The 27,166-nt window shown below is 36.7% G+C and overlaps 1 protein-coding gene across 1 annotated transcript in view; it reads right to left on the bottom strand.

The window, feature by feature from the left end:
- Nucleotides 1–7,480: 7,480 nt before the first annotated feature.
- Nucleotides 7,481–27,166, bottom strand: part of FAT4 (FAT atypical cadherin 4) — a 165,021-nt gene continuing 145,335 nt past the window's right edge. Inside the window, 6 exon segments of the mRNA XM_040626292.1 lie at nt 7,481–10,535; nt 12,868–13,129; nt 17,839–18,056; nt 20,070–20,194; nt 21,434–21,613; nt 22,830–22,915. Coding sequence (XP_040482226.1) covers nt 8,671–10,535; nt 12,868–13,129; nt 17,839–18,056; nt 20,070–20,194; nt 21,434–21,613; nt 22,830–22,915 — 2,736 coding nt within the window. The 3' untranslated portion in view covers nt 7,481–8,670.

Genomic DNA, 27,166 nt, shown 5'->3' with positions numbered 1-27,166 from the left:
ATGCCATAAATCTGTGTCCTCAGATCCTTCTATGTATCTTCTAAGATTAAAAAAAAAATGTTACTTTGAGAGATCAAAGCTATAGATGAGATTAAATGGTCTTGTCAACATTGAGTATAACTTCTCTTTCCCCCTTTCAAGCCCCCCATCCGTTCCCTCACAACAGTGCACACACCCTGGCCCTTTTTGGCTCTGACACAGGATTCTGTGGGTAGTGAGGACTTTGTTCCTTTGCCTCCCTCTGTGTGAGACTGCCCCTAGCTGTTCACTCTCTCAGTCGCTGTTGCAATGGTCAACCATCCGATCGGGGACTTCACAGTCTCATCACATCCTCTTAGAACTAAGAAAACACTCAGCACACTGACGCAAAGTCATGCCTTTTATTTATTTATTATTTTTTAAAAGATTTTATTTATTTATTTGACAGAAAGAGAGACAGCCAGCGAGAGAGGGAACACAAGCAGGGGGAGTGGGAGAGGAAGAAGCAGGCTCCCAGTGGAGAAGCCGGATGTGGGGCTCGATCCCAGAACCCCGAGATCACACCCTGTGCCAAAGGCAGATGCTTAACGACTGAGCCACCCAGGCACCCCAAAGTCATTCCTTTTAAACCCTTACTTCGAGAAGAGTAGAATATTTCCTCAAATCTCAACAGTATTGAATTGTCAAAAATACTCAAGAAGTCTCAATTTTGAAAAAGGTCACAATCCTCTAGGTATGTATAAATATGTTTCTGTATGTGATAGCAAAGCGTGGTACTCGTAAGACACCATACCTAAGTTGTTAGGACTACTGCTTTTATTTCCTTTTTAAACTGATCTTGTTTGTGTACTGATTTTTTATAATGATTTTAATTTTTAATATTCAGTCCCATTTACCACAAACTCAGCAAAACATGCTGGTTCTGGATCACCTTACATACTTTTTACTGGGGATGACACCAAATTTTGTGAAAAAGTATAATCCTGAAAACAAATGAACTAGTTTCAAAACAAGTGGCGTATAATAGAACAAAGTTGATGATAACTCAGGGCAATCACTTTCAAAACCAGGGATATTAACTAAGTCTAACCTAAATAGTGTAAGAACTACTAAAAAATATTAGTAACTTGCCTAAAATTTTCTTTAAAAGTCACTAAACCTATTGGTTTGTTACTCTTGAAAATGCAGTCCCCTTTCAAGGTTCAGGAAGTTATTGAGTTTAGTGAATGTCCAGAAGACTGCACGTGGAACACACACTAATACAAACAGAAATTTTAGGGCACCTGGGTCGCTCAGTCAGTTAAGCATCTGCCCTTGGCTCAGGTCATGATCTCAGGGTCCTAGGACTGAGCCTGGCATCAGCATCCCTGTTCAGCGGGGAGCCTGCTTCTCCCTCTCTCAGCTCATGCTCTCTCTCTGTCTCTCTTAAATAAATAAATACAATCTTTTTTTCAAAAGAAATTTTTTGGAAATACTGAATTTATTCTCTGAAAAGAGAGCTATGCAAATTTTGGAAAAGGGAGAGTTTAGTAACCAACGTTCACAAGTTTCTTGAAGACAAAATCATCTTATTTCCCAGTGCCTGACACACAGTGCTGGACAAATTAAAAACTATACATTACCAAGACTCACTTACAGGCTAATTTATAGGGAATAGTCACGCTTTTAGTTTGTAAATATCTGTTTATAAGTGCATTAAATGCAGAGTGGCCAGGGATTGTGCCTTAATTTGGACAGAAAGCTGCCTATAAATTGTAGATAATTGACTTTGCTACTTGAAAATCTGTTGGACTCATTCTGTTCTTGATCTGAAGTTGTATAAATTAAGAAGATTTCAAATGCAAATGTACTTATTTTCTATCTTTTAATACTGACAGCCCAAACCGTCCTCTATCAGAGAACACTACTATACACTCACTGTCTAAAAACTTAAAAGAAAAAAACCTGATTTGGATTCACTCTCCAGATCCGTGTATTACTGTGTGCAGCATCTGCTGTCATCAGCTTTTTGTGCGGATTAGCAGAAATACTTTTAAGACATTAACGGTTTTCTATTGTNAGATGATTGGCAAGTCAAGTTTCTTTTTTTTAAAGATTTATTTGTCTATTTATTTATTTATTTATTTATTTATTTATTTATTTATTTATTTTAGGGAGGGGGAGAGAGTGAGACAGAGAGAGAGAGCATGTGCACGGGGCGAGGGGCACAGGGAGAGGGAGAGAGAGGGAATCTCAAGCGGACCCCACGCCCAGCACAGAGCCGGAAGCGGGGCTCCATCTCACACCCCTGAGATCACGACCTGAGCCGAAACCAAGAGTCGGACGCTCAAGCCACCGACGCAGCCACCCAGGATTCGGGGCTCAGGTTTCTTGATGACAGTTCTGCCAAAGCAAAAGAGGGCAGCCTCTTTTTTTCCATTTCCTTTTCTATCCAAAGCCATTTCCCAAATTTATCGGTTTCCCATGAAGAGTCCCTCTCATCATCTGACTTTCTGACTAGAATTACCCCGGATTTAATACACGATAACTTTCTTTCCTTTAAACTCACGGCTGTAAAGGAATTAACCCATTTCTGGGGTAAGTTATGCTGCCCTCATTGTCTTACTCATATTGCTTTTCTGAAGAGCTAGTTCCCTACATGTATTACTTTAGACTTCAAAGTCCAGTATCAGTAACTCTGTTTCTGGCAGCTCTCTGGCTTTAGACTGTGTGAGTAGAGTAAGAAAAGGATGATCTGAGTGAGCAGACTGCTCTAGCAAAATGGAATCTTATTTTGATCAACGTCTGTACCATACACAATATGGTTTCAATTTGAAATAGGGAACTCGGTGACATTGCCAAAGAACTTAGTACATCACTGGTTATTTTATTTGGGCTAAAATGGTACACAGATTAAGATCCTAACTTTCTGCCAGAATACCATGGTGACTATGCTTTATAGTTTGCAACCTGATTTGGGAGTTTGGTAAATCGATTCATAAACTAATAACATTGGAAGCATTGAGATGGGTCACCTGGAAATTATCTGCCTTTATGCAGTGCATTTTTAAGCATTCCGTGGGTCTTTTTTTTTTTTTAATTATTTATCTTAGTTTTGGAGACTCTTTCACAAATGTTTTCAGTCTATCTACCTTGAATATATCACACATTACATGAGGATTTGAAGAGTCTGTCATTCACTCAGCGTATTGCATTAGTAAGCGCCAAGAGTCCTTAGGTTACTTACTTGATGTCACATTTGTCAGAACTGCCTACATGAATCCTAACATAATTATGAGTCTGACATATGCACACTGTAGAGTACATAAAAAGACTTCCTCCCAGAGTTTTTATGGTAAATGCCAAAAGTATGTCTTTAAATCTTAATCCTACTTCACCACACTTCACTTGGATTTAAAAAAGGTTTATTAGCATTGCAAAGATGGAGCTTAACTGCACTTAATATAGACTCAGTAAGAGACATTTGGACAAGCCTTAGTTACCTTGAATTCAGACATAGATTTATCATTGTGTCTTAGAGATATTTTGTTCACCATCACTCATTCCGCCAATATAAATCTCATTCTGTTTGAAAAATTTTTCTTGCAAATGATCCACTTCAGAAAAATAGAAGTTGAATTTTAAAATAAAAATTTCTGCAACTTTCTAATCAGTAGATATCTGATACTTTGGCCATGTTACTATCTCAGCAATGAGGAAACAGGCTGTCCTATTCCCATACATCCTAACATGCTTCCTGTGAATGTGCCTAGGGTTTGGATCGGTCATCCAGGATAGCATGAATCAATCAGTGTTAGCATAGACATTTATCTCCATTATCCACATCTCTCCTTTTGTCTTCTGGATCTTAGACACCAGTTCAGAGTGAGTGCATAGCCTCATTCTCAGGATTTCCCTTGCATTTAAAGATGCTTTTATTTCACCAGGTAATACACATACATGAAGATTTGCTTCCACAATAATTCTTTCTGGGCCTGTTCTGAATTATTATTCTTACTTTTTACCATTCATCCCTAAGATTCTTGTGGTGCAGTCTTTGCTGATGTGTAGACAAAGATTTGGCCTTTCACTCCCTGGTTGTTCCTCTAACATAGAATGTTCCTCTACTCTGGGCTTCCTCATGCCACTGCCCAGCCTACAGCAGCATTATCCATGAGAGTCCATGGCTTGCTCTTCTGCCTCATTCAGCTTCCTGCTCAAATGTCACCTTTCCAGAAAGGTATTCCTTGACCAACCCACCTAAAATAGCATACACATACAGAAGGGAGGGGGGTAGGGGGTGGGGTAACAGGCTGATGGTATTAAGGAGGGCACATGCTGTGATGAGCACTGGGTATTATACTCAATGAATGAATCATTGAACACTACATCAAAAACTAATGATGTACTATATGCTGGCTAACTGAACATAATAAAAAAATCAACTGAGTAAATTAAAAAAATAAAATAAAATAAAATAAAATAAAATAAAATAAAATAAAATAAGCTACACATTCCCAAATCAATATCTAGTCCTTCCCCTGCTTTAGTTCGCTTTCTAGCACTTGCTTCCACTAGATATCACACTGGATAATTACTACTGCATTTCTGTATTGATTGTCTCTTTTCTTTACTACTATGTAAGTTCCATCAAGGGAGGGGCTTTGTCTGTTTTCTTCACTATTTTATCCCATGATTTAGAAGAGGGCCTGGCATGTAAAGTCACTAATTATTGTTTGTGATTACATGGATTTACCCAGGACACTGACCTTTATATCTCAGTTTATTTCTCTGTTGAAGGAGAATATTGTACTTCATGGTCTTTAGTCCAGAATATATTTATTTGCAACGATTGTCAGAGATACATAAATGATGTTAGGATTGGATTATTGGTATTCATTGTTCACACCAACATTTATTAGAACTTAATGCCTTTTCCCTCATTAACAATAAATGGAAATGTTGAAGTCATTATATCTTTGGCTTATAACTTTTGGGCTGATAAACTGTTAAAACTACTGGCTTGGCTCAGTAATAGTAGCGATATACATTATTAACATTGTGACATTTCACTCAAAGAGTCTTTAAGGAATATTTACTAGATTAATTATAGACTTTAATATTTTATTTCACACTGAAAGCTCTAATAAATGTATGCTAAAATATATTTCATCTCTTGTCTTATTTTTCCTAGGGAAAGGCAAATTTAGTCCTCTTGAAATGCCAGTCCTTTTAAAATTAAATATATGACATAAAATAAACTAGGAAAAAAGTGCATTGTTGGTTATCGATTCAAAATTTTAAAGCCATTTTCACCTTTTATAGATTAATTTTACCATAATGCTGAATCCAAGTAAATAAAAATGGATTTTCATTAAAATAGTGCTTTGTTCTTAGATGGAATGTTTGGAAGTAATAAAGTCACATGGTGATATATTTTGTCTTCCACTGTAAATAAAATATTTATAAGGGGCATAACTCTTAATAGTCTAGGCCAGTTATATTTCGCCTCGACCTCAGTGTTGGTAAACATTGTGATAGTAGCAGGGAAGAGAGAAGTTGTCTCCATTTCTCATTTTGATCTTCATTTCCTTATGATGATTTTAGTGTGTCTGAATAAACTATTGACCATATCAGCCAATTTAGAAATTTCCAGAAACAACCTTGAAGACAACAGCAACAGCAAGAACTAAGTGATCAGAAACCTGGGCCATGCTGCTACTCTAAAGGGACGCATCTCGTGTGGGCGTGGTCACATGCTGCTCCTGACAACGTGCTCACTGAGGCATCTTCACTGTGCACCTGAAAGAAAGCCCCAGAGTGACTGTATTCCAGGCAATCCAATAAACCCTAGCAGGGGCTGAATTACAATTCCGAGGTCATGATTTTAAATGTGAACATGCAGGTCACTACTCACCATTAATTTTGGAGAGTATTACCTTGTCAATTTGCCTATAATCCCTCCCCCACTTCCACCATAGTGCATACTCTGTCACTTCTCTGTTTCAGTAAATTAAATGTTAACCTTCATTTGAAGTGAGACTTGCATTCCACACATTTCCAATTTGTTTTGCTACAAGTATTGTTCTTATTTCAATGGAAAAGATTTCCAAGAAGAACCAAAGACTAGAAATTTCCTTATAAAACTCCTATCGTATTCCTAAACTGGGATTGATTAATCAAGGGGATAGTAATTCTCTATCTCACAAAGAATTCTTAGAGAATTAGAATACAGAATCTTGGCATCAGGTTCGGCCCTCTTAACCCTTAGCTATAATCATGGTTATCATTTTTACTTTTAGCTCTGTTCTCAATTACAGAATTTATATCCTTGAAGACATCTTGAGCTGTTTCAGAGATTTTGAGGGAAAAAAAAGTATCCTGTTTTGAGTTATGCAAAGCAATCAGCATGTTCCCATATTTGGCACATAAATTCATAACACAAAAATTCATAGGGAAATACTAAAACATGTTGGCTCATCACAGGTGACAAAAAAAAAAAAAAAAAAAGAAAATTAGATTAGTGTCTTACACTCAGTCTCCAAACAGCACTGTAGGAAAGTTACAATTTAGATTAAACCCACATTTTATTTCCTATTCTGAAACAAACAAACAAAAATCTCATCATTATTAAATGACAAAATAATTCTGGCATGAATCTCAATCTGTTGGTATTAATTTAAAAATACTATATTTACTAAAAACATTTACATATTTTATGTACTCAAACTTCTCCATATTGTTAAACTCCCTATTCAATATGGCACAGCCAATGTTAGAGGATAATATTCTGAATAAATATTAGTTACGGGGCAGATATTTAATTACAAAAAGTTCTGAGATTGCGAAGTGATTTGCAGAAATTGTATTATTTCAGATGTGATTTTTCATACACAAATGAATCTTGTTCTGGACTAGTCTCTTCTGAATTGTTTCACTCTTGGGTGACTACTTGAAAATAGAGGTTTGTCTTGGCTAGGATAGCATGCAAAATGTGTTTAGAATTTATGCAGCAGAGTGATCAATAAATTAAAGGCAGGTATGTGTAGCAGAGACTTCATTGTCATTCTTCTTACCCACCATCGACTTAGAACATTTTGGGCTGGGTCCTTGGAGAAAATGAGACCCAGACATTTTTCCATAATTAGGTTTAATTCATTGCTGTTCCTATAACTATAAGCCTGGTCTAAAGCTGGCCTTCACTGAACATACTCTGCTGGGAACTTCCAAACATTTATTGCCTGAAGGCTTAAACCAGGTTCGTAACAAAGTTAATCCACAAGATGCAATCTCGTCTAGACTCATTACACCCCAGGGAATTTCAAGAACTCTGACAGGTAGGAATGTATGAAAGTGACCTTAAAATATCTGTTCTGGCAATTATCCACACTTAGGTTTTTTAGATGAAAATGATGTCGCCCATTCACAGTTCACCTTGCCTATTGACAAGTAGAGATTATTCAAGTTGGGCATAAGAGAGTATAGAAAGAAGAAAATTTCACACCACATGATGAATGCAAAGTATTTTAAATAAATATTTTAATTCTATTGTTGGCATTTACAAGTAGAAAGCATACAGTATGTTACAAATATCAAAATGTGAAAAATATGAACGTTACATAAGTAACAAATGTAAAAAAAGTATTTTCTTACCTTCCCTGAAAGTAAGAAAACTTTCAGCATAGGAAAATATCAGTATCAAAAACACAGCTTAGGTGTAAAAAAAAGTTTTTACACTGTATTAAAAAATGATCTATCAAATGGCAGAAAGAAAGAAGAGTTGAAATTTGACTTTATATAAATTATAAAAACTGGGTACTTGGGATAGATCTTAAATGATTGAAAAGTAAGTCCAATCATAGGCTTTCTTTAGGTCAATTCTTTAAAATTTTAAAAGCATAGAACATTTTTCAATAAATAACTTCTAAAAGTGTCTCTGAGAAGTGCTGCTGAGAGCGTCATTCCACAGTAGGAAAGGAGCAGTGTGCTAGGATAATACGCAGTCATTTTGGTCCTAGTGGAAGCCTGATGAAGGTCAGAAGACCGGAACGTTTACAAAAAAAAAAAAAAAGAAAGAAAGAAAAAAGAGAAAAACGATTCAGAAGTTTTAACACAATTTTGTAAGAAAGTTCTAAAGTGCTGAACAAAATGACTTTAGTACCCACTGTCATGTAAAACTTAACTCAAATATCAGACATTTCTGAGCAACATCAAATATGGAATCTATAATTCTGAAAAGTGTTAATACTTAGTCTTTCGTTCAAGGATAGGAGGGTTCTTTCTACACTTTACAAGGATTGCTTAAACCTCAAGGATCTTGCGATGCAAAACATAACAATGATAATACAATGGAAACGATACACATACCCCACTGTGAAAGCACAAATTCATTTCTGCAATGGCAACGGTATTAATTTTAAAAAATCACAAATCAAACATTGGTAAATAAGAAAAAATCTTCCAAACGCTGCATGCCCACATAACTAGTTACAAAATACGATGCATGCAGGAAAATAAATTCAACCAAGCATATTTAAATTAAAGACTTGCGTTGAGTCTGTTTCAGCAGCATCGTGGTTATTATTTTTTAGTTTCCCTCCAACACCAGTCCACACTGGCCTGTTTTGCAAACGGAACCCACCTAAGTCGGCAATCTTACAACGGTTCGAGTGTCCCTTGCTTTTTGATTTTTATGATGCCAGTACGTAAAGTTCACACATACTGCTCTGCTTCCCCATCTTTGGGGACCGGCTTCGTTGTCCCATTCTTGCTTTCTTCGTTTGCTGCTGCTTTTTCTGGGAGAGATGCCAAATCTTTAAAAACATCTACATAATGGCCAAAGCCAGGGCCCCAGTTCAAAAGGTTGTCCCAGTTGAAATTCCCTGCTTGCTGCCCGAGCTTCAAGGGCAGTGTGTTGTCAGCAACCCCTGGTGCTGTCGCCTGTGTGCCCACAGGTCCTCCCTCAGCCCTGCGGCCATGGTATCTTCTAGGCTTCAGTCTGGCTCCGTAATTATCTTCGTCATCTGCATCAGATTCATTGACTTGAGATAATTTGGGCATCCTGGAAGTATACACCATTGGCTTTTCCCTGTCATATTCCATCTCTGAGCAAGTGAAAGACTCATGTGAGTCACTATCAGAAGAAGATTCTGGAGCTGGGATGCCATCCGCTGGGTTCCTCGTTCTGGACAATGGCCTTCTGCAGTCCTCTTCTGAAGAAGACCTTCCATGATCTGCACTGCAGATACTTGGGTTTCTGGGGCGAGGGGTGTTGAGCCTCTCCACCTCTTCAATTGACAGTCCTACCGGAGGAGAAGTTTCCAGAGCAATCTGCCCAATTGGCTGCTTTAAGCGACTTCCTGGTCTAGAACCATGAGAGGCCATGGCCTGAGGACTCTTACTTCTCCTTCCCAGCCTCGTGGCATAGTTGAACATACCAGGTTGGCAGGCATCGCCGTGCATTTCCAAAGTATTTCCATCTCTTACGGGCAGATGCAATTCCCTGGCCGGGCTGTTCCTGTAGAAAGTAGAGGACTTGGAGAACGGGGCTGGGCTGTGGCGAGACAGGGGGTTGGGCGTTGGGCAAGCGGAGTGGCTCAGGGAGCTGGTTCTCAGACCCTGACTGTACGAAGGCTGGTACGTCAAGCTGCTCGCTCCCAAGGGCATGGGCGATTGCCTGGCAAAGCCCAGGGGACTGTGCCTCTGGATGGAAAATTTAGGCGTGTGGCTGCGGAACTGCTTGTAGTGTTGGATGATGTCTGCGTCCGAAGGGGCGATGCTGCTGGCGTTGTCGATGTCGTAATGCTCTATCTCTTGCTCTGGAGAAGCCAAGGGGGCGCTGGGGATGGTTTCTGAGCTGTGGGGAATGTCCGTCTCATCGTAGATGAGGTAGGGGTTTTCCCGCTCAATGATGTCTGGCTTCGGGTTCCCCTCAGGCTGCTTCCTCACAGTCATATCATCCCCGTAGGGGGGGATATTGTCTGGGTCATCAAAAGCAACGTTCTCACTTCCCTTCTTCTTCTTCTCCTTCGGTTTCTTCTCCTCTTTGGGGTTTTTGGTCTTCTTCCCCCTGCACTGGTTACACAGAATCAGGCTGAGCACCAGGAGAGCCAGGACCGTTGCGCAGCTGCCCACGATAGCGGGCACGGCCCACAGGGGCAGGGAGATCTCCTCGGGACCCTGACTCAGAACACAGACGTGCCCTCCAGGACTTCCGGCTTTGCACACTCTCCCCTGAGGACACAGCACCCCGAGGCAGGCCACCACCGTCTCACAGGTCCTCCCCGTGTGGGACTCCGGGCAGCTACAGGTGAAGCCGGAGTGCAGGCCTGGCTCGCAGCTGCCCCCATGCTGGCACGGGTGGGAGGCACAGTCTCCGGGAGGAACGCACTTGTAGGCGTACCACTGATTGATGCACAGTAAGTCGCCCCAGCAGGGGTTGCTGGCACAAATGTTCGGGCCACGACAGCCGATCTTCACGGAGGGATCTGTCTTAGAGATGGAGGCCAAGCTATGCTTCCCGCTGAAAGGAAGACTTTCGCCACCGTACAGCATAGAAGCAATGCAGCCGTCAAAACCTGCAGGGGCGGAAGGAGCAGCGAGGCATTTTAGAGGAAACCAAGGCTTAAAACCCTGCACTGGGGGACTCTGATAAAAAGAAGCCTCCCCATCCCGTCATGAGAGCTTAGAAACCCCAGTCTCAGCCATCACCCAGTTCGAGGACCGTAACTCTGTGCGTCTTACAACATAACTTAAGATGTGTAAGATTTCCATGACAAAAGTATGGAGAGAATTGCTCAGATATTGCTCTTTCTGAAGATTTATGAATGACTCAGCCTGGATTTTCTTTTTCTCCATCTTTTTATTTATTAATTATCTATTTGTCTTATTTTCATAGTCTACATACCAAGAATTGCATATATAGAAATAAAGCGTATTAAAAAATACTTATAAAGAATAACAACAACAAAAAGAACAACAACAACAAATTGGCTAATAGCTTTATTCATTAGATCACTCATTCTCCATGGAGGCAATACTGCTCCCAAGGAGCTGAGCATAGGCTCCTGGAGAGCAAAAGAAAAAGCTATTACAATAGCTTTGCAGTCCTCTAGAGGGCAGATATCGAGTGTAACTATGGCATGAACACTTCATGAGATGGGAATGGCAGAAGTTAGAAAAAAACATCTAAAGTGGCTCCTTAGAGGCTAATAATGATTTTCTTAAAAGTTGAGAAGCTCTTTGTGGGACTTCAATGTGCTAATATTGCTAATGCTCCTGTCCAAAATAGAGCCCAAGAATCTATTTTGACACTAACAAAAGAGTATGATTTACATTGGTTTGTTTCTTACAACATCCAAATGAATTATCATCCATATTCTAAAATAAACTAAGTATACAAGAACAAGTTATGACCTGGACTTTTACTTTTGCACCTTCAGTCTATTACTCTCCCCTGCATTTTTCAATTTTCCTGGTATCCTTCCACTGTAGTGATATTTCCATCCCTGATACGCTCTTTTTCCATGAGCTTCTGTAACATCTGCTTTTGTTCCTACTCTCCAGACCTTCTTTCTATGACTTTGTCTCTTTTAGGTTTCATTTTCCTCTAAACAACCACTGACTCCTGGAGTTGCTTAAGCTAAGGCTCTAGGCTTTCTTTCTACTCCACACCCTCCCATTAGGTTATCACATCCATGCTCAGTACTTCAGCTACCTGCTTGACTCGGCTAACTCCTAGCATGTATTTCCAGCTGGTGTCCACTCCTGATTATAGTCCACCTATCCAAAAGTCTTTTGCAAACGTGTTCCAAGCCCCAAAGTCCCAAACCACCATCTTGATATTTCCCATAGACACGCTTCTTTCGGCACTGCTCTACAGTTTCCTCTTCCGGTGGCATTGCCCTTCTTCTAGTTGATAAGTCAGAAACCTTCCTGAATTTCACCAAAACCATCAACAGTTTGGTTTATTTTAATTCCTAAAGTATTTCTTGCCCATCCACTTCTTACTAACTCCTCTGCCACCACATAGCTCAAACTCACACAATACCTAGCCTAGATCACAGCAATATCACCTCAGCTAATTTATGCACGTGCACTGCTATCCTCCTCCAATGCATTTGCCATGTCGTAACCTGAAGGATATTTAATATCACTGCCTATCTAATCTTGACACTCCTAAGAGAAATTTTTTAGTGACTTCCCATTGTCCTGAGAGTAAGACCAAAAATGCAACACGGTCTAGAAGGCCCTGCTTCTTTCTCCAACTTCCTCCTTTACCTGTGATATCAGTCTCCAATATGCCAATAGGCCAGGTTCTGTGATCTTGACTTAATCTACTTTTTGTTAAGGCTTCTATCAATATAAATTAAGCTTTCATACTCTCCCATCTTCATTTTTATAGTTGAGATTAAAGTACCAATGTCAATTTCCCAGGGAAGTTTCCTTTCTCCTTTTTTGGAAATCTTGTAGAATTCCATATTCCTTCTTCACATCATTTACCATATTCTAAAATAATATATTTACTTGTATACTGATTTCATTGATGTTTGTCTTCCTTACTTGGCCATGTGTCATATGAGGAGAGTAGCTATTTATTTAGTTCACCATTGTACTCCTAGTGCCAAGTACGGGGCTCAGTAAATATCTGTCATGTGAGTGAGCAAATGAATGAGTAAGTAAATTAATGAATAAACAAATGTTCGGTGGACAAGGGAAGTGCCATTGGCTGGATTATGAACTTAGTAGAACAAGTGCATATGGCTAAAGTAAATGATGGCCAATAATTGATTAAAGGCTTTCTAAAGATAGTTATGATAGTCTTAGAATATGCATAATGGATATTATCAGAAGTCCAACTACTGTTATAGGAACAATTTTACCTTTCCTTTGCTCAACACTAGGATTTACCTGTTTGAGAATCTCGGTGAGCTTGATTAGGCGGAATTCCTCCAAGAGATATAGTGAGCACATCGAGGCCACCAAAATCCTGGGTAGGGTGGATGATATCTCTGTTATATATTCTGTCGATGGACAGTACTGTGGCTGTTCCATTTTTTCCAATTAGAAAAGTATGCCAGTGGCCATCTGCAACATACACTTCAGGAATATTTCTCTCCACTTTCCCAGCGATTCCTGCATCTGATGTAAAATGGACTTTGCCATTTTTAATCTGTAAAATGTATTAAACATAATGTACACTTAAACTATGATGTGCTTGAATAAAAATAGTATAAAAATGAAATGACACCTTAAAATATTGATTAATTTAAAGCCAGGAAACGAGCTGAACAGTCTGGCTGTATCAGAGTATACTTACCCACAGTGCTTCTACAAAGTTAGGTAACATATACCTTCACGTTCGATTGTTTCAAGGTGCTATTATATTCATACCTAATTTTTCAAGATGCATAAAATTATTTTCCAGAACACAATTGAGATAATAATGGAGTAAAAGCCCATTTTAAGTAAAGTACACCTTTATGTATTTACTCATAATTTAATCACAATGGCAAGTGTAAAAAAAATCTGTCGGTTTAGCAAATGGTCCAGAGTGATCAAAAAAGGTTAAAACTACTTGCAAAAAGAAACATCAATGCTTAGGTAAAAATGAAGCATAGTTGGGAAAAGAGACAGAAAGAAATTCTTTGATCTGTCATCTCTAACGCACTGGAATTTTAGAAGAAAGCATGCCTATTGTTTATATCATTTATTGAGATGAAAACTATGATGAATAACGAGTGAGTTCTTAATAATGAGGTGTCTGGGCAAGTCTTCACTTTGGCTGCCTTTTATAATTTATCTAAGGGATATTTGGTTTCTTTGACTTTGCCCAGTAGAACATTGGGTAACGGGATGCTCCTACTCGTTTCCAGCTACCAAGTTTCCAGTGTTCCAAGTACTTTAGAAAATGAAATAATTTATGAGGCAAGATGAACATTTGGTTCAGAGAACATAGTCCCATCATGCTGCCAGACATAGCTGGTGCCTGGGCTGGGGGATGAAGTGGCACCGTGTATCAAATGACAGGGATGAAAGGAAGGATCAGTTATTTTGTCACTCGGATCAAATGCTATTTCTACATGCAGCAAACACATCTGGTAGAACTAAAAATCAGTTCATTTTTGCTTTGTGGAAAGTATGCCTAGCACATTTACATACGTTATTCATATTGTAATATTTTATTAAAGCGGTCTCCCTAGATAATAATATATTTCAGTACCAAACTCAGATGGGAAAAGAAAAGAAAATTGTGGTTAAATGACAATAACACTTCATCAAATGGGCAATGTCTCATGAAACACACAGTAAAAACAGCAACCCCTCTTTGGTGAGAGCCAGAGTCCTTTTGGAAAGAAGCCTTAAGAAGAGCCTTCTCTCAGCTCTGCGCTTCCCTCCTACCAGACCAAACCATGGCATCCTTTTATTCGTCAACTCTGATAAGACAGTCTTTAGAATACATCATGGAGTCCGGTGAATGAGAACACAAGTTCGCATTGTAACATTTGTAATGTTTTGCTTCTCCCCAATGATACTCTACCCGGCTCTTATATCCTTCCTAACTCTGAAAATATCGTGCTCATTTTTATGCTAATTTTTGCTTGGTTTTATTTACCCACAGATTTATTGATTAATTTATTTACTTACTTACTTATTTACTTACTTTTTAATCTAGAGCTCTGAGTCCCTCATCCCAACTCTGTACACTACACTGGGCCTCGCTCAAAAACAAAAATAAAAACTATATGCCAAAACAATAGAATTGATTTGGAACAAAAATAAAGTACATCATCTGACATGATCACAAAACTCCAAATATGGAGATGCACAGTCTGCAGTAAAAGAAGGGAGATTTGTGAAACACTTTAAATATACCATCAACACAATTATACACAAGTATGCTTCCTTCTGGTTTTCTATTTAAAATTCTCTCTGCCTAACTTCTTTTTTATCTGAATGGATTCTATTTGTTCTATGTATTCTCCTCTCTTCTCACATTGCTATTGCTACCCACTCTTGATCCTCTCTCCTCAAACCATTTGAAATCCCATTTACCCAACTCTCTGTTTTATTCTCAAAAATATCATCTAGGTGCCTTTGTGAGTGAGAGAGAGGGAGGGAGAAGGGAGAGACAGATTGATGCAAAGAAGGAGGGAAGGAAGGAAGGAAGGAAAGAAGGAAGGAAGGAAGGAAGGAAGGAAGGAAGGAAGGAAGGAAGGAAGGAAAAGAGAAAAAGAGAAAGAGAAGGAGGAAGAGAAAGAGAAAGAAAGAGAAAGAGAAAGAAAAAAAAGTGAGAAAGAAACTGTCAGAAAGTGAGCCAAAAGAAAGAAAGAAGAAAACCAGGGGCCTTAGTCACCGATAAGCTAAATGGAAAGTAACAGTCCCTCCTGACTAGCTTCCTAGCCTGTGTAAGTAGATCGTATTCCCATCATCCAAATAACTTGCCTGCTTACTTACAACAGCCATTCTCTTCTTGTCTCTTTTGTTCTCCTTATTCACTGTTTTTTAATCTACTTATTTTACCTGCCAAGCCCCTTAATCTCTGAAAAGCAGCTTTTCAAAATATTCATACAAAAGAAATGTGCATTTTGGTCTGCATTAGTCATTATTTTTATTCATTAGTATTTACTTCTCCTTCAGGAAAAAAAAATCTCTAAGCGCTTGCTACCAATGTAAGAAAATCTGGAGAAGTTGCATGCTGCTGTCCTGTTGGAAATGCAAGATTTTATGGTGACAAAAATGGATCCTGACATTCAGCTTCTTCCTTAAGGAAAAAAAAAAGTTCTGTCTCTGATTTCATCAACCACATTGTATTTTGTCTCTTGGCTTAAAGAGATAATGTACAGAAATATTTCATATGTCATTTAAATGGCACGAGGACTTGGAAGCAGCTTAACAGATAAGGCACAGACCTCAGTGTCAAAGCCTCTCGACGCACACAAAAAAGTGTTTCTCGTAGACTGAAGGTTTACTTCTTTCTGTACTTCACTTCTTTCTTTGGTTCTGATACGCTGCCAGTGCAAATTATAAACACCAGATAATAACATAATACAATGACGTATGTGCTTTGTTTTGCAGTAGCCTTATTGATTCTGAACTGGGCTCTTTGTTTCAATAATGGAGGTAAAGTTATAACCTGAAGATGTTCTTTGTATTGGATTAGAGCAGCTTCTCAACCTCATTACTCTTGACATTTGGACTAGACCATTCTTGGTTGTGGGTGCTGTGTTGTGCCACGGAGGCTGTTTAGTGACACGCCTGACCTCTACCCTCTAGATGATGGTGGCACCCGCTCCCCACGGCGACAATGAAAAATGCCTCCAGATGGGAAAAGGAGAAAAAAAGGTTTTTAGCATTTTAATAAAACATTTCATCAAGAAAAAAAATTGCTTCCGGACATTGTCAAATGTCCCCTGGGCGGGAGAGGAGTAAACATCAACCACAGCTGACAACGACGAACTATGAGGATTGTGAGAATTTTAGAAAGATTTTTGTACTACTTAGTAAAGATACGTGCACGCACTGTAACAATCAGAGCTGACTTAGATGAAGAGAAACTTTAAGAATAAAGAGGCTGAAGTTTAGAGGTGAACATCTGTTATTATTAGTATTTCAGGTGAATTAAACCTAGTAATTTGCTATGTATATTGTCTTTTGTCTTCACGAACTAAGCTTTTAGTGATTTTCAGGGGCGCCTGGGTAGCGCAGTCGTTAAAGCGTCTGCCTTCGGCTCAGGGCGTGATCCCGGCGTGCCGGGATCGAGTCCCACATCGGGCTCCTCTGCTGGGAGCCTGCTTCTTCCTCTCCCACTCCCCCTGCTGTGTTCCCTCTCTCGCTGGCTGTCTCTCTGTCACATAAATAAATAAAATCTTTAAAAAAAAAAAAAAAAAGCTTTTAGTGATTTTCAAAATATTAATTTATAGGCTAAATGTTTTATTAAAATGCTAAATTAATTTATAGGTGAAAAATTTGGGTTTATGTTCTTCAGAATTTACCAAAATTCATATAAAAATTGTGAATAGAATTATAATATCAAAATGATATCTAGAAATCAGTCAAGATAACTAAACTAAAGAAACTGATGATTTAAAAGATGAAGTCTTATTTGTGGGAAAGAAAGCAGATTGATAGTCTTAGAAATTAAGAAAGCTGAGCTGAAGGAAAATGCGTATCTAAGGAAATTATTCACCAGTTTAGCATCTCATTTATAGTGAAAATCTTACGTAAAAGCCTAACGATAAATCAATACATTGTTCTCATGAAATGGAATGTTTAAAAATAACTTTAAAAACAATTTATTTAGAAATTATTTGGAGAACTCAGCTGTGATTTAACTTACAATAATTCCAAAGATACTTAATTTCACAGGGTTCACCTTTACCTTGTGAAATTAGTGAACTGGCTCTATGCTCCACAATAAAGCCGGATAATTTAAAAATGTTTTCCTTATTCTAGTCCCACTAATTAATATAAACATATTAGTATCTGGAATAATTTTTGGAGACTTTTTAAAAATTTTCTAAATTTCAAAGACATGTTATCTTTTTGTTTTACTTTGTTTAAAAGTAGAGAAATGAAAGCAATATAAATTTTTATTTGACAAAATAGATTGCAACAAATTCTTTCTATGCTGGCCTACCTAGCAGTGGTCTTTACTCGAAACCAAGACAAAAGTGTTTAGAAACCAAACCATTCAGATCTTTGTTACTCTGGCCAATGCCTGGGGAATAGTTAAGATAGATGATATTGGAATAGTGCCCAGCATTAGTCGGAACTCTAATGGGTTGTAAAGAAAAGGACAGAAATTATGGGCGAAGTGATTTAAACCATGACACAGCAGGCGGTCTAATCAAATGAAGTCACCATTAGCTTTTATCTTACCTTCACAGTAGTGTAATTGCTGCTTTCTTGGATATGGATTAAAATGCCATTCTCGCTTCTTGTTCTGAATTTTATTTCCAGACTGTTCACACCAAAAGGCTCCAACATGGCACCTCGTATGCTCTGTCTTAACAAATATTCCCGCTTCTCGTTCTGACTCATGTGGTAATCCAAGCGCCCTTTGCCTTCCAATGATAAGGCCGTGTCAGGAGTAAGAGCTGAAAGCCAATGACGAAAGAGAAAAATGAATGCGTCCATTTGGCTAAATAGTTTTTAGAGGTGACAAAAATTATAAAAAATTTTAGAATCAATGGTCACCAATTGTCCTCTTGAAAAAAATTATTTCCACCTGTGAATTATTGTGTAAATTAATCTCAAATGCTTAAATCCAATTCAGAAGCATTAATCAGTTGGGAAATATTCATTAACATATTCGATATATGCTATAAATCATGAATACCTATAGAGATACCACCTGTTAAAAATATGGAGTTGAAAAATGTGTTTATAATAAGTTTTACTGTGTTTCCAAAATTCATAAATGAGTATACATTTTCATAGTTAAATGATTTATAATCTTAAGCCTCTAGCACATTACAAATTTGGACAAAGAAGTGCACAATCAAATATTTATATTTGCAGCAACTTTATTAGTAGTAATAATCATGTGATCACATAGAATTTATCTTTATATGTAATTGTCATGTATAATTATAATTTATCATAATGTGATAAAATGTTCACACTGTTGAACTTTAGAAGTTTGTTAGAGTAACAGTGAGTATAGCGAAAGAAAGGACATAAAGCAAATGAACTCAAAAGGGTTATAGCATTGAATAGTATACTTTATAAAGGTAAATTTTATAGTATGTGAATTATATCTCAATTTAAAAAGAGGACCTCAGGTATTTCTCAAGCCAACAACTCATTTCATATTCCAGATATAGTTGGGTTCCTACTTAATAAATACTCACTACTATAAAAAACACTAGGTGACAGCATACTTTTTAATGTTTTGATTTTATCCTAAAAATTAAATGTAATTATACTTCCTGCTAGTAAGATCTTTTCGACTACACTATATCCTTAATGTGATCATGAATTTCCATTCATTCTCATACTTTAATAGAATCAAGACTTCTTAAGAAGTGGTCAGATAACTGCGATGACTTAAGTAGTAGTCGCATATTTAAATAAAGTATAGTAACTGTATATTTAGAAATGAAGCAAATTTTATGAAAGAAACCCTGTTAGAGTTAGTTAGTGGGATACACAGCTTAAAATTAGAGAATGCCATGTTCTAAAGATGGATTGAACACCACTAATGTCTTATTAAAAATAGTATTAGTATTTAAAAGCAAATAACTAATAAAAAGATTTAAAAAGACTCAAAACCAAATCCAATAATTGTAATTTAAAATGCAAGTAGTGGACCTTCTGGTGGTTCAGGCAGTTAAGCATCTGACTCTTTTTTAATTTTTTTTTTATTTGAGAGAATGAGAGAAGGATCTTGGGACGTGATCCTGGGACTCTAGGATCATAACCTGAGCTGAAGGCAGATGCTTAACCAACTGAACCACCCAGGCACCGAAGTATCTGCCCCTTGATTTTGGCTCAAGTCATGACCTCAGTGTCATGAAATAGAGCCCTGAGATGAGCTCTGTGCTCAGTGGGGAGTCTGCTTGAAAGTCTCTCTCTCCTTCTACCTCTCCATTCTGTCTGTTTCAAAATAAACGAATACAATCTTAAAAAAAAAAAAAACAATAAAATAAAATGCAAGTATTACCCTTAATTATAATAGATTATACTGACATGGTATGGTGTTTGAACTCAATGTTCAGTCATTTAGTATTTATACTTTTCTACCACATGCAAAATATTTACTGGAGAAATATCCCCTAAGGGCAGATAATATTAAGCCAAAACCTGGCATAGCCCTTGACCTTGTAAATTGTCTAACATTCCTATAAATTAGATTGACTAAATTAATAAATTCATAAAATGGAAATTAAAAATTCAGTAAATAATTCTAAAAGAATCTCACTCTTTTTCAAGTTAAAACACCAAATAAGTAGAAAATGTAACTATATTTTTACCAATTCCCGCCATTTAATATTTTCAGCATTTAGAATGAAAACAATTCGTTGAATACAGTTACATATTTAAGTGCATATATTTATACTTTTCATGATTATTATAATTTCCAGTGGAAGATAAAACAGCTTGCGTACATTTTTCACAGTATTTCCCAGTTAGTCCTTCTTTGCAATGACACTGCTGCCATGACCAGTAGTCCGTACACGTGCCGCCATGTTGGCAGGGGCTGTGAGTACAAGCACCTTCTAGTCTAGGACATCTGAAAGGAAATAATAATAAAGACTCATAAGGCACATAATGACGTGTGTGAGGGGATTTGTTAAAATTAGATATAAACTTTTATTAACTTGCTTAGTTTCATGCACTCACTTCTTCGACACTCAAGTTACAACTACATTTCGAGCCTCTAATCAAGCTAGGAGCTGTCCTGTAGCACATGTTCTGCCTCCTTGCTAAAGGACGAAATTAAGTAAACTGACATCTTACACAATACATAAAAAGAGGTGATAATTTCTTCTTTGAATGAGTTCTTGCCTGAGTAGGACATCTTAAGTTAATGTTACTAAGGCCACATATTTATTTGCTTACACATCTCCTTCCCAGACAACTCATTCACCTGATGCTAATTGAATGCTTACTGTATGTCAATTATAAGCATCCTATTCTAAGCATGGAAGAGGATGAAAAAATCCATATGTCATGGAGTATTTATTTTTCCTTGTGGAGGAGACAGTCAAAAAACAAAACAAAAATTAGGTAAATGTGTAGTATGTTAGAATGAAGAAAGTTCTATGGGAAAATTAAGATAGACAAAGAGTATTGGGAGGTTTTTTGGAGGGGGGGCGGTGTTGCTGGATCCTCCAGATTCATCAGTGAAAGAAGGACCCACCCGCGTAAAGACCTAAACCAACTGAAAGAGCAAAGCATATTTGGTAGAAGATCATTCCAAGCAGAAGAAACAGCAAGTAAGAAAGTCTTGAAGTGAAAGTGTACCTAGTATGTTTGAGGAACACTGAGGGTCCCAATAAATAAAATGTTTTACAATTAATCAAATTATTGCCTGTTAAAGATGTATCCAGTTTTTGAAAATATACATGTTTGAATCTAAAACTTTTTAATATCAAATCATTTTTGGCCTACATTGTCTCTAACATTTATATATTATTATGTGCCAGGTTCTTTTCTGTGAGATTTACTCTACTTAAGTCATTATAATCTTCCCAACAACCTACTTAAGGTAACATGAAGCATATACAAGCATACGTGCACACATATATTTTTTCTTAGACTCCAGAAAACAAGAGTTAACTTTCTAACTAAATATCACATTTTATGCCAAACAAAATTTAGCAACTATAAATAAATATTTAAAATTGAAAACAATGTAAAACATTTGATGCTTTTAGGGCTTTGGCATAATAATCTCATCTTTGGATGCTCAATTATGTAAATTTTGTGCATTTTTTCTTTAAAATAGTATGAAATAAAATTGCCATACTGATCTAGGATGCCTTGTGCTGCCAAAGCCTGGCTGGGTTCCAGAGGCCTTCCGTTGATTGCAAATTCCATTATACACCCGACAAAATCATGGCTTTCCACATGTCCTCTCCTCTGAAGGATCGGTTCTAGAGATCTGATACCTCCAACTGTGACTCGATTTGGCTGAACGTCAAGAGTCCTACATAAGAGAGCAAAGATAAGTATATTAGTTCCAACATGATAGATTTCAGTAGAATGTTTAGTTTTAAAAGGAATGAACATAACTTTTTCTGGCATGTGTTATAGCGTGGTAAATTTGAATGGAAAATATTACCTATTGGTGCATATCCTCTAACAGATTTCTCCAGGATTATTAGGTTTTTCAAGGTATGAAAAATAATAAAACTTATGGAAATGACATTTTCAGTTAGTCAAATGGGATGTATAAAACAATGTTGAATTAGCAAGAGGAAGCATGTTATTAGAAAGAAGATACAGCGCAGGAGAAATAGTGAAAATTCTAATATTAATGTTAGTTTATAGCTTTTCTTCACTACAAGATGATAATGATGCCAATAATTTAATTAATGCCATGGATGATGTGTCGATATTTATTTTTCTCTGTTATTTTTTTTTAATTTTATTTATTTATTTGACAGAGAGAGACAGCCAGCGAGAGAGGGAGCACAGGCAGGGAGAGTGGGAGAGGAAGAAGCACGCTCCCAGCGGAGGAGCCTGATGTGGGGCTTGATCCCAGAACGCTGGGATCACGCCCTGAGCCGAAGGCAGACGCTTAACGACTGAGCCACCCAGGCTCCCCTCTCTGTTATTTCTTTTAAAATCACTTATGTTTTAGACTGCATAATGCTGTGTTTCAGCTTGAGGTACCGTTGAAAAATATCTGTGGATAATTGTCACGTACAACTTTCAGGGAAGGTATTTAAAACAAGTGGGGTCCTTAGACTAACCTTGCAGGACCCAGGTCACATGCCGTGATTTCATGAATCATCTCAAAGAGTATAGTTACGTTAGTCTTTCCTTCCTCTAGCTTTATCCTCGTCTCTACCACTTCATTTCACGCCATTTTTACATATTCTGTATACAAATTATTAAATTTTTATTTTACAGCATGAAAATTCCTTTGGAGAGGACAAACTATTGTAAAATTTTATAACACTTAGCATAATACAATTATCTTTAAACATACAATTTTCTTTTTTCTTTTTTTTTTTTTTTAAGTAGACTCCACGCCCAGTGTGGAGCCTAACGCAGGGCTTGAACTCATGACCCCAAGATCAAGACCAGAGCTGAGATCAAGAGTAGATGCTCAACTGACTGAGTCATCCAGGCACCCCTGTATAATTTCCTTTTTCATGTCAGTTAATAATAAAGATCAAACTAATAGTTTTACTCACCAGTCATCTGAAACTGCCACATTACTGACAGTGCAATACCCTGGTTCTTGGTTCTCAGTACAAGAGTCCACAGTTAAGGAAGCTGCCTATAAAGCAGAAGGAAACATTCAACTTGGATTCTGCCATCCCCATTGTCCTTTTCAGCCAACACTACCCAGCATTTGTTTCTACATGGACATGATTTTGCAATTGTGATAACAATTAGTTACAATTACAGTATCAAATTTTGGGTACATACTTCCTTCACATGTCTAAAATTGTGAAATCATTACATATAAGAGGTGGGAGGGTACTCTGAAAAATCTTCTCCAGCCCCTTTGTTTTATAAATGAGAAACTATAAATGCATTAATGTCTCTTACAATATCATACAGGAAGCTTATGGGACATATGGGACAGCTTCCTGGGGTTACAATCTTAGGACATGTTTAAGGTATTACCCAGCTATTCTAACAAATGAAAAGACATAGATTTCTGATTTTCAGAAGTCTTATTCCAGTAATATTTTCATCATATTTACAAAAATATTTTCAAAGTACAGCATAAATACTATTACAGCAATCTATGAAAATTGTTATACTTGTACTAAAGTTTGAGACAGTAAACAAGTCAGTTAGATGCTCCTCCACTTATGATAAGAATCTTTATTTATAAATAGTGTATTACAGTATATTTATATATTATCAGAATGCATTGTTATCTATTGCAATACAGTAGAAACTCCCCAATAGTAATTAAATTACTACTAACAGTAACCATTTTTGCATTCCAAGGGATGCATACCACCTGAGACAAAACTCTTCTGTTTACTAGAACGTATGAATGTTGAATACTCTATTTGATCAATAAATGGAGTCATCAAATCATGGTCACAAGGTTCAGGAATATGACAGAAATCAGGGTTCTTTCTATTGAGCATTGGCCACTAGAGATGTCTGTGGTCCAGTTTAAGACCAAGGTTGTGTATTCTTGTTATTCTGTGCTCTGCGATTCTACTGTGTTGTCCCTCCTGCATTCCCCAAACTGCAGTAAAATCCTGCAACCGACAAAACTTCACAAATTTTAGTTGGTGAAATTATAAGGTATTCACAATGTGGTATTTCAGAACATGACCAGTAAATCATGGGCGAATGCCTGACCCCAGATCCAGAAGTAAAGAGTTCTACTTAAATTTACTTGAATGCCACAGAATGGGACTAATTTGTTCATTATATAATAAAAATATAAATACTTTGCAAATATTAATTTATAAGAATGTTTTTGAGAAACAGCACAGGGAGGTAAGCAAGTTGACTAACATTACACCTGTCTTATATGCAAAAGCATCAGGTTTTTTGCCTTCCTGAATTATTACATGGGGAAATGATTCATTTCCTTAACATCCAGTGTTTACCAACAGTGGATATTATTTTCAGAGATTGTCCGTAAAAATTTATATTTGGATGGAGATTTGTAAAAGTATGTCTTAAATATCTCACATTTCAAAAACAAAGAATGAGGTCAATTTATAATTGTTGTGCATCAAATACCACTGGCTAAAATATTCAAAAATATTTCTATCAGTTAATTATTAGAACTAATTATAAACCCCATCCAAAAAATTCTCATGAGCCATGTAAATCTTTTTCTGGCCACCTTTTCAAGGAAATTATAACAAATACTAACACTTTTAGGAAACATTTACACTCCCAATTCTATGTCAAAAATTGCATGCCCCACTTAGTTAACTCTTTCAAAAGTCAATTTTTTCCAGTGTTCTATAATAATTGAGTGACATTTGATCTCAAAAGCAATATTAGGTTTTTGTGATGTAATTTGTGTCGCTTATGCTGATGACTTGACTTAAGCACAATCCCTTTAATTTATTTCTAAACAAAATGTTAACCCCTCTCGCTCCGTATACTATACAAAGTGTCCCTCCATTCTGGAGACCCTCAAAGTTATCGCAAACTACAGAATATCACATAGATACTTACGAATGTCTCAACTAGGGGGAGAAAACCCACCTTACATAATGGCATCGTATTTCAGTCAATCTTAATAGTTAATATATTTTTCTTATTTTCTAAAAGCTTCGTGATAGAGCACAAAGAAAGAACGCCAGAGGGGAAGTTTTATTTGAATAGCAGCTTGTGCAACTTAATCTTCAGAGTTAAATGCGCTTTCTCTTAGCGTTGAATTTTTCTACCAGTACTGCTGTAAATTGAGATGTTTCTATCCTGTCTATTCAATGATTCAAAGCTGAGAAGTTAATGATTTTGCCAGTTTCTAACAAAATCCCTTTGAACTGCAGAAAATGGCAGTTTCAAAATCCAGTAGGGGCCTTATTTTGGATGTTCTTTAAAAGAAGAAGACATTTTTTTCCTCTGACTGAAGAACTAATGACCAAGGTATTTTTTTCCACATTTGGGATTCTTTAAAACTTGAGGACTATAGCCACATACTACAAATGAACTGAAAGCGTTTTTTCTCTATCCTCTTTGGCATACACGCCATACCTCTTTCGTTGCCCTCCCTCTTGCTCCCAAATGCTAGTGCGATAGAATTAAATCTTCATGAAATTTAACGGGACCTGGGAGGTCATCAGATAAAATCATTTATTCTACGTTAAAGTCTGTTGACAACATCTTAGCAATATGGTTATCTCACATATGCTTGGAGAATTGGGGTGAGGTGCTACCTGCTAGCGGCATTAGGGTCCTGTCATGGTTAAGAAATCATTATCGCTCATGGAGCCCCGATATACAATATAGATAGCGGACTCCACGTGTTTGTTCTAATTCTGTCAGGTTCGATAATGCTGGGGTAAACTGCTAACCAGGAATGTTGGAATTTGCAAAATCTGTATTCTCCTAGAGGTCTTTCTCTGAGCATATTAGTTTGGTATTAGGCTGGTTTTAAAAATCTCAGGCAGAAATGAGCATACTAACTTATTACTAACCTAAAAACTTATTATTTCCAAGTTTTGTGTGTTATACCCCTATTAGGATTCAAAGAAGTCAGTGTGACTTTTTTAGGCACTACTCATAATTAAAACTTTATTGAGATTAAGTAAAAGATTTTTTTTTAACCTCAAAAGGCTGTATGGGGCAGTGTTTTTGGAAACTCAGGATGACTAACATTTATCAAGCACCTATTTAATATCAAATATATAAAATTTTAGATATGATTTATATTAATCTTTGCATTAATATCAAAATGTGGGGATATTATTCCCATTTATAAACCAAATTTTTATTTTCTGCTCAGCCCCTCTTCGATAAACGAAGGCACCTGGAATTACTATCAAATCAAGGCTTCAAATGAGTACTTTTCAAGTAGATTTTTTAAATAAATTATTTTTCATATATCAAAGCTCTAAATTGCAATTGTTATTACTAAATTTTATTCTTGTTTGTATTTCATTTTCAGATTGTTATGGGTAATTTTGTTAAGTAATTATTTTATAAATTAAATATCTCAGAAAAAAGTTATGGTTCCAGAATATTAACATCAAATTCATAAGAAAATGGAAGACAACATATAATGAAAATGATTCATAAATTTTCACTAATACTTATATTGTTTCTTCACGTATATTTCAATAGACTACATCTAATAACCTGTTAGAACCTTGAATGCAACACAGTGGATGTGGGGGTATCCGTGGATGCATATCCAAGCATCTAACCTTCATGATGATGATAAAATCATCTGGGCATCTTTAGACCCATCACTATTATTTTTCCCGTATATGAAAATATTTCTGTATTTAAAAAATTGTTTAAATCTTCTTTCCTATTTTATATTAGAGTCAAGGACAGAAAAGCCATTGTATCTGATGTCATTAAAAAAGCCCTAAAACACATGGATTCAAAGTATTCCTAAAAACAAATGGAGAATTTAGTCCTTTGATAAAGACCACTTGTTATCTATATTTGTCAGAAAAAAATTAATATAATAAGATTGCTCTGTCTTATGCTTTTATGAAATTTGTAATTATAAAGGGCACAAAAACTTCTTTTAAAAACTATGGATCACAGAAAAAATAACAAAATCATGGTAAAAAACATTTTCTAGGTTCTTTCTGCAAGTGGCTTATATGTGGTCCAACAATATAGTGTTCCCAAACTTTAGCGTTAAAATTATTTGTATCATCAGACAAATATATGATTCATTTGATCAGTTTCAAAACTATATAACTCATTATATTTTTTATATTTTCCAGGATTGCCACAGAGCTAAGAGATAAAACTGTAATCATTTAGATCTCAAGTTCTTCTTTAAAAATGATGTCAGAGCATTTATTTTGTTCTTTTGGCTAATTTTTATGTTATTACATGACTTCATGCTTTTTAA

Source organism: Ursus maritimus, unplaced genomic scaffold, assembly GCF_017311325.1.
Source record: "Ursus maritimus isolate PB19 unplaced genomic scaffold, ASM1731132v1 scaffold_11, whole genome shotgun sequence".
In the NCBI taxonomy this organism is placed as follows: Eukaryota; Metazoa; Chordata; class Mammalia; order Carnivora; family Ursidae; genus Ursus; species Ursus maritimus.
Note: the sequence above shows the minus strand (reverse complement) of the source record. Positions and strands in the feature narration are given on the sequence as shown.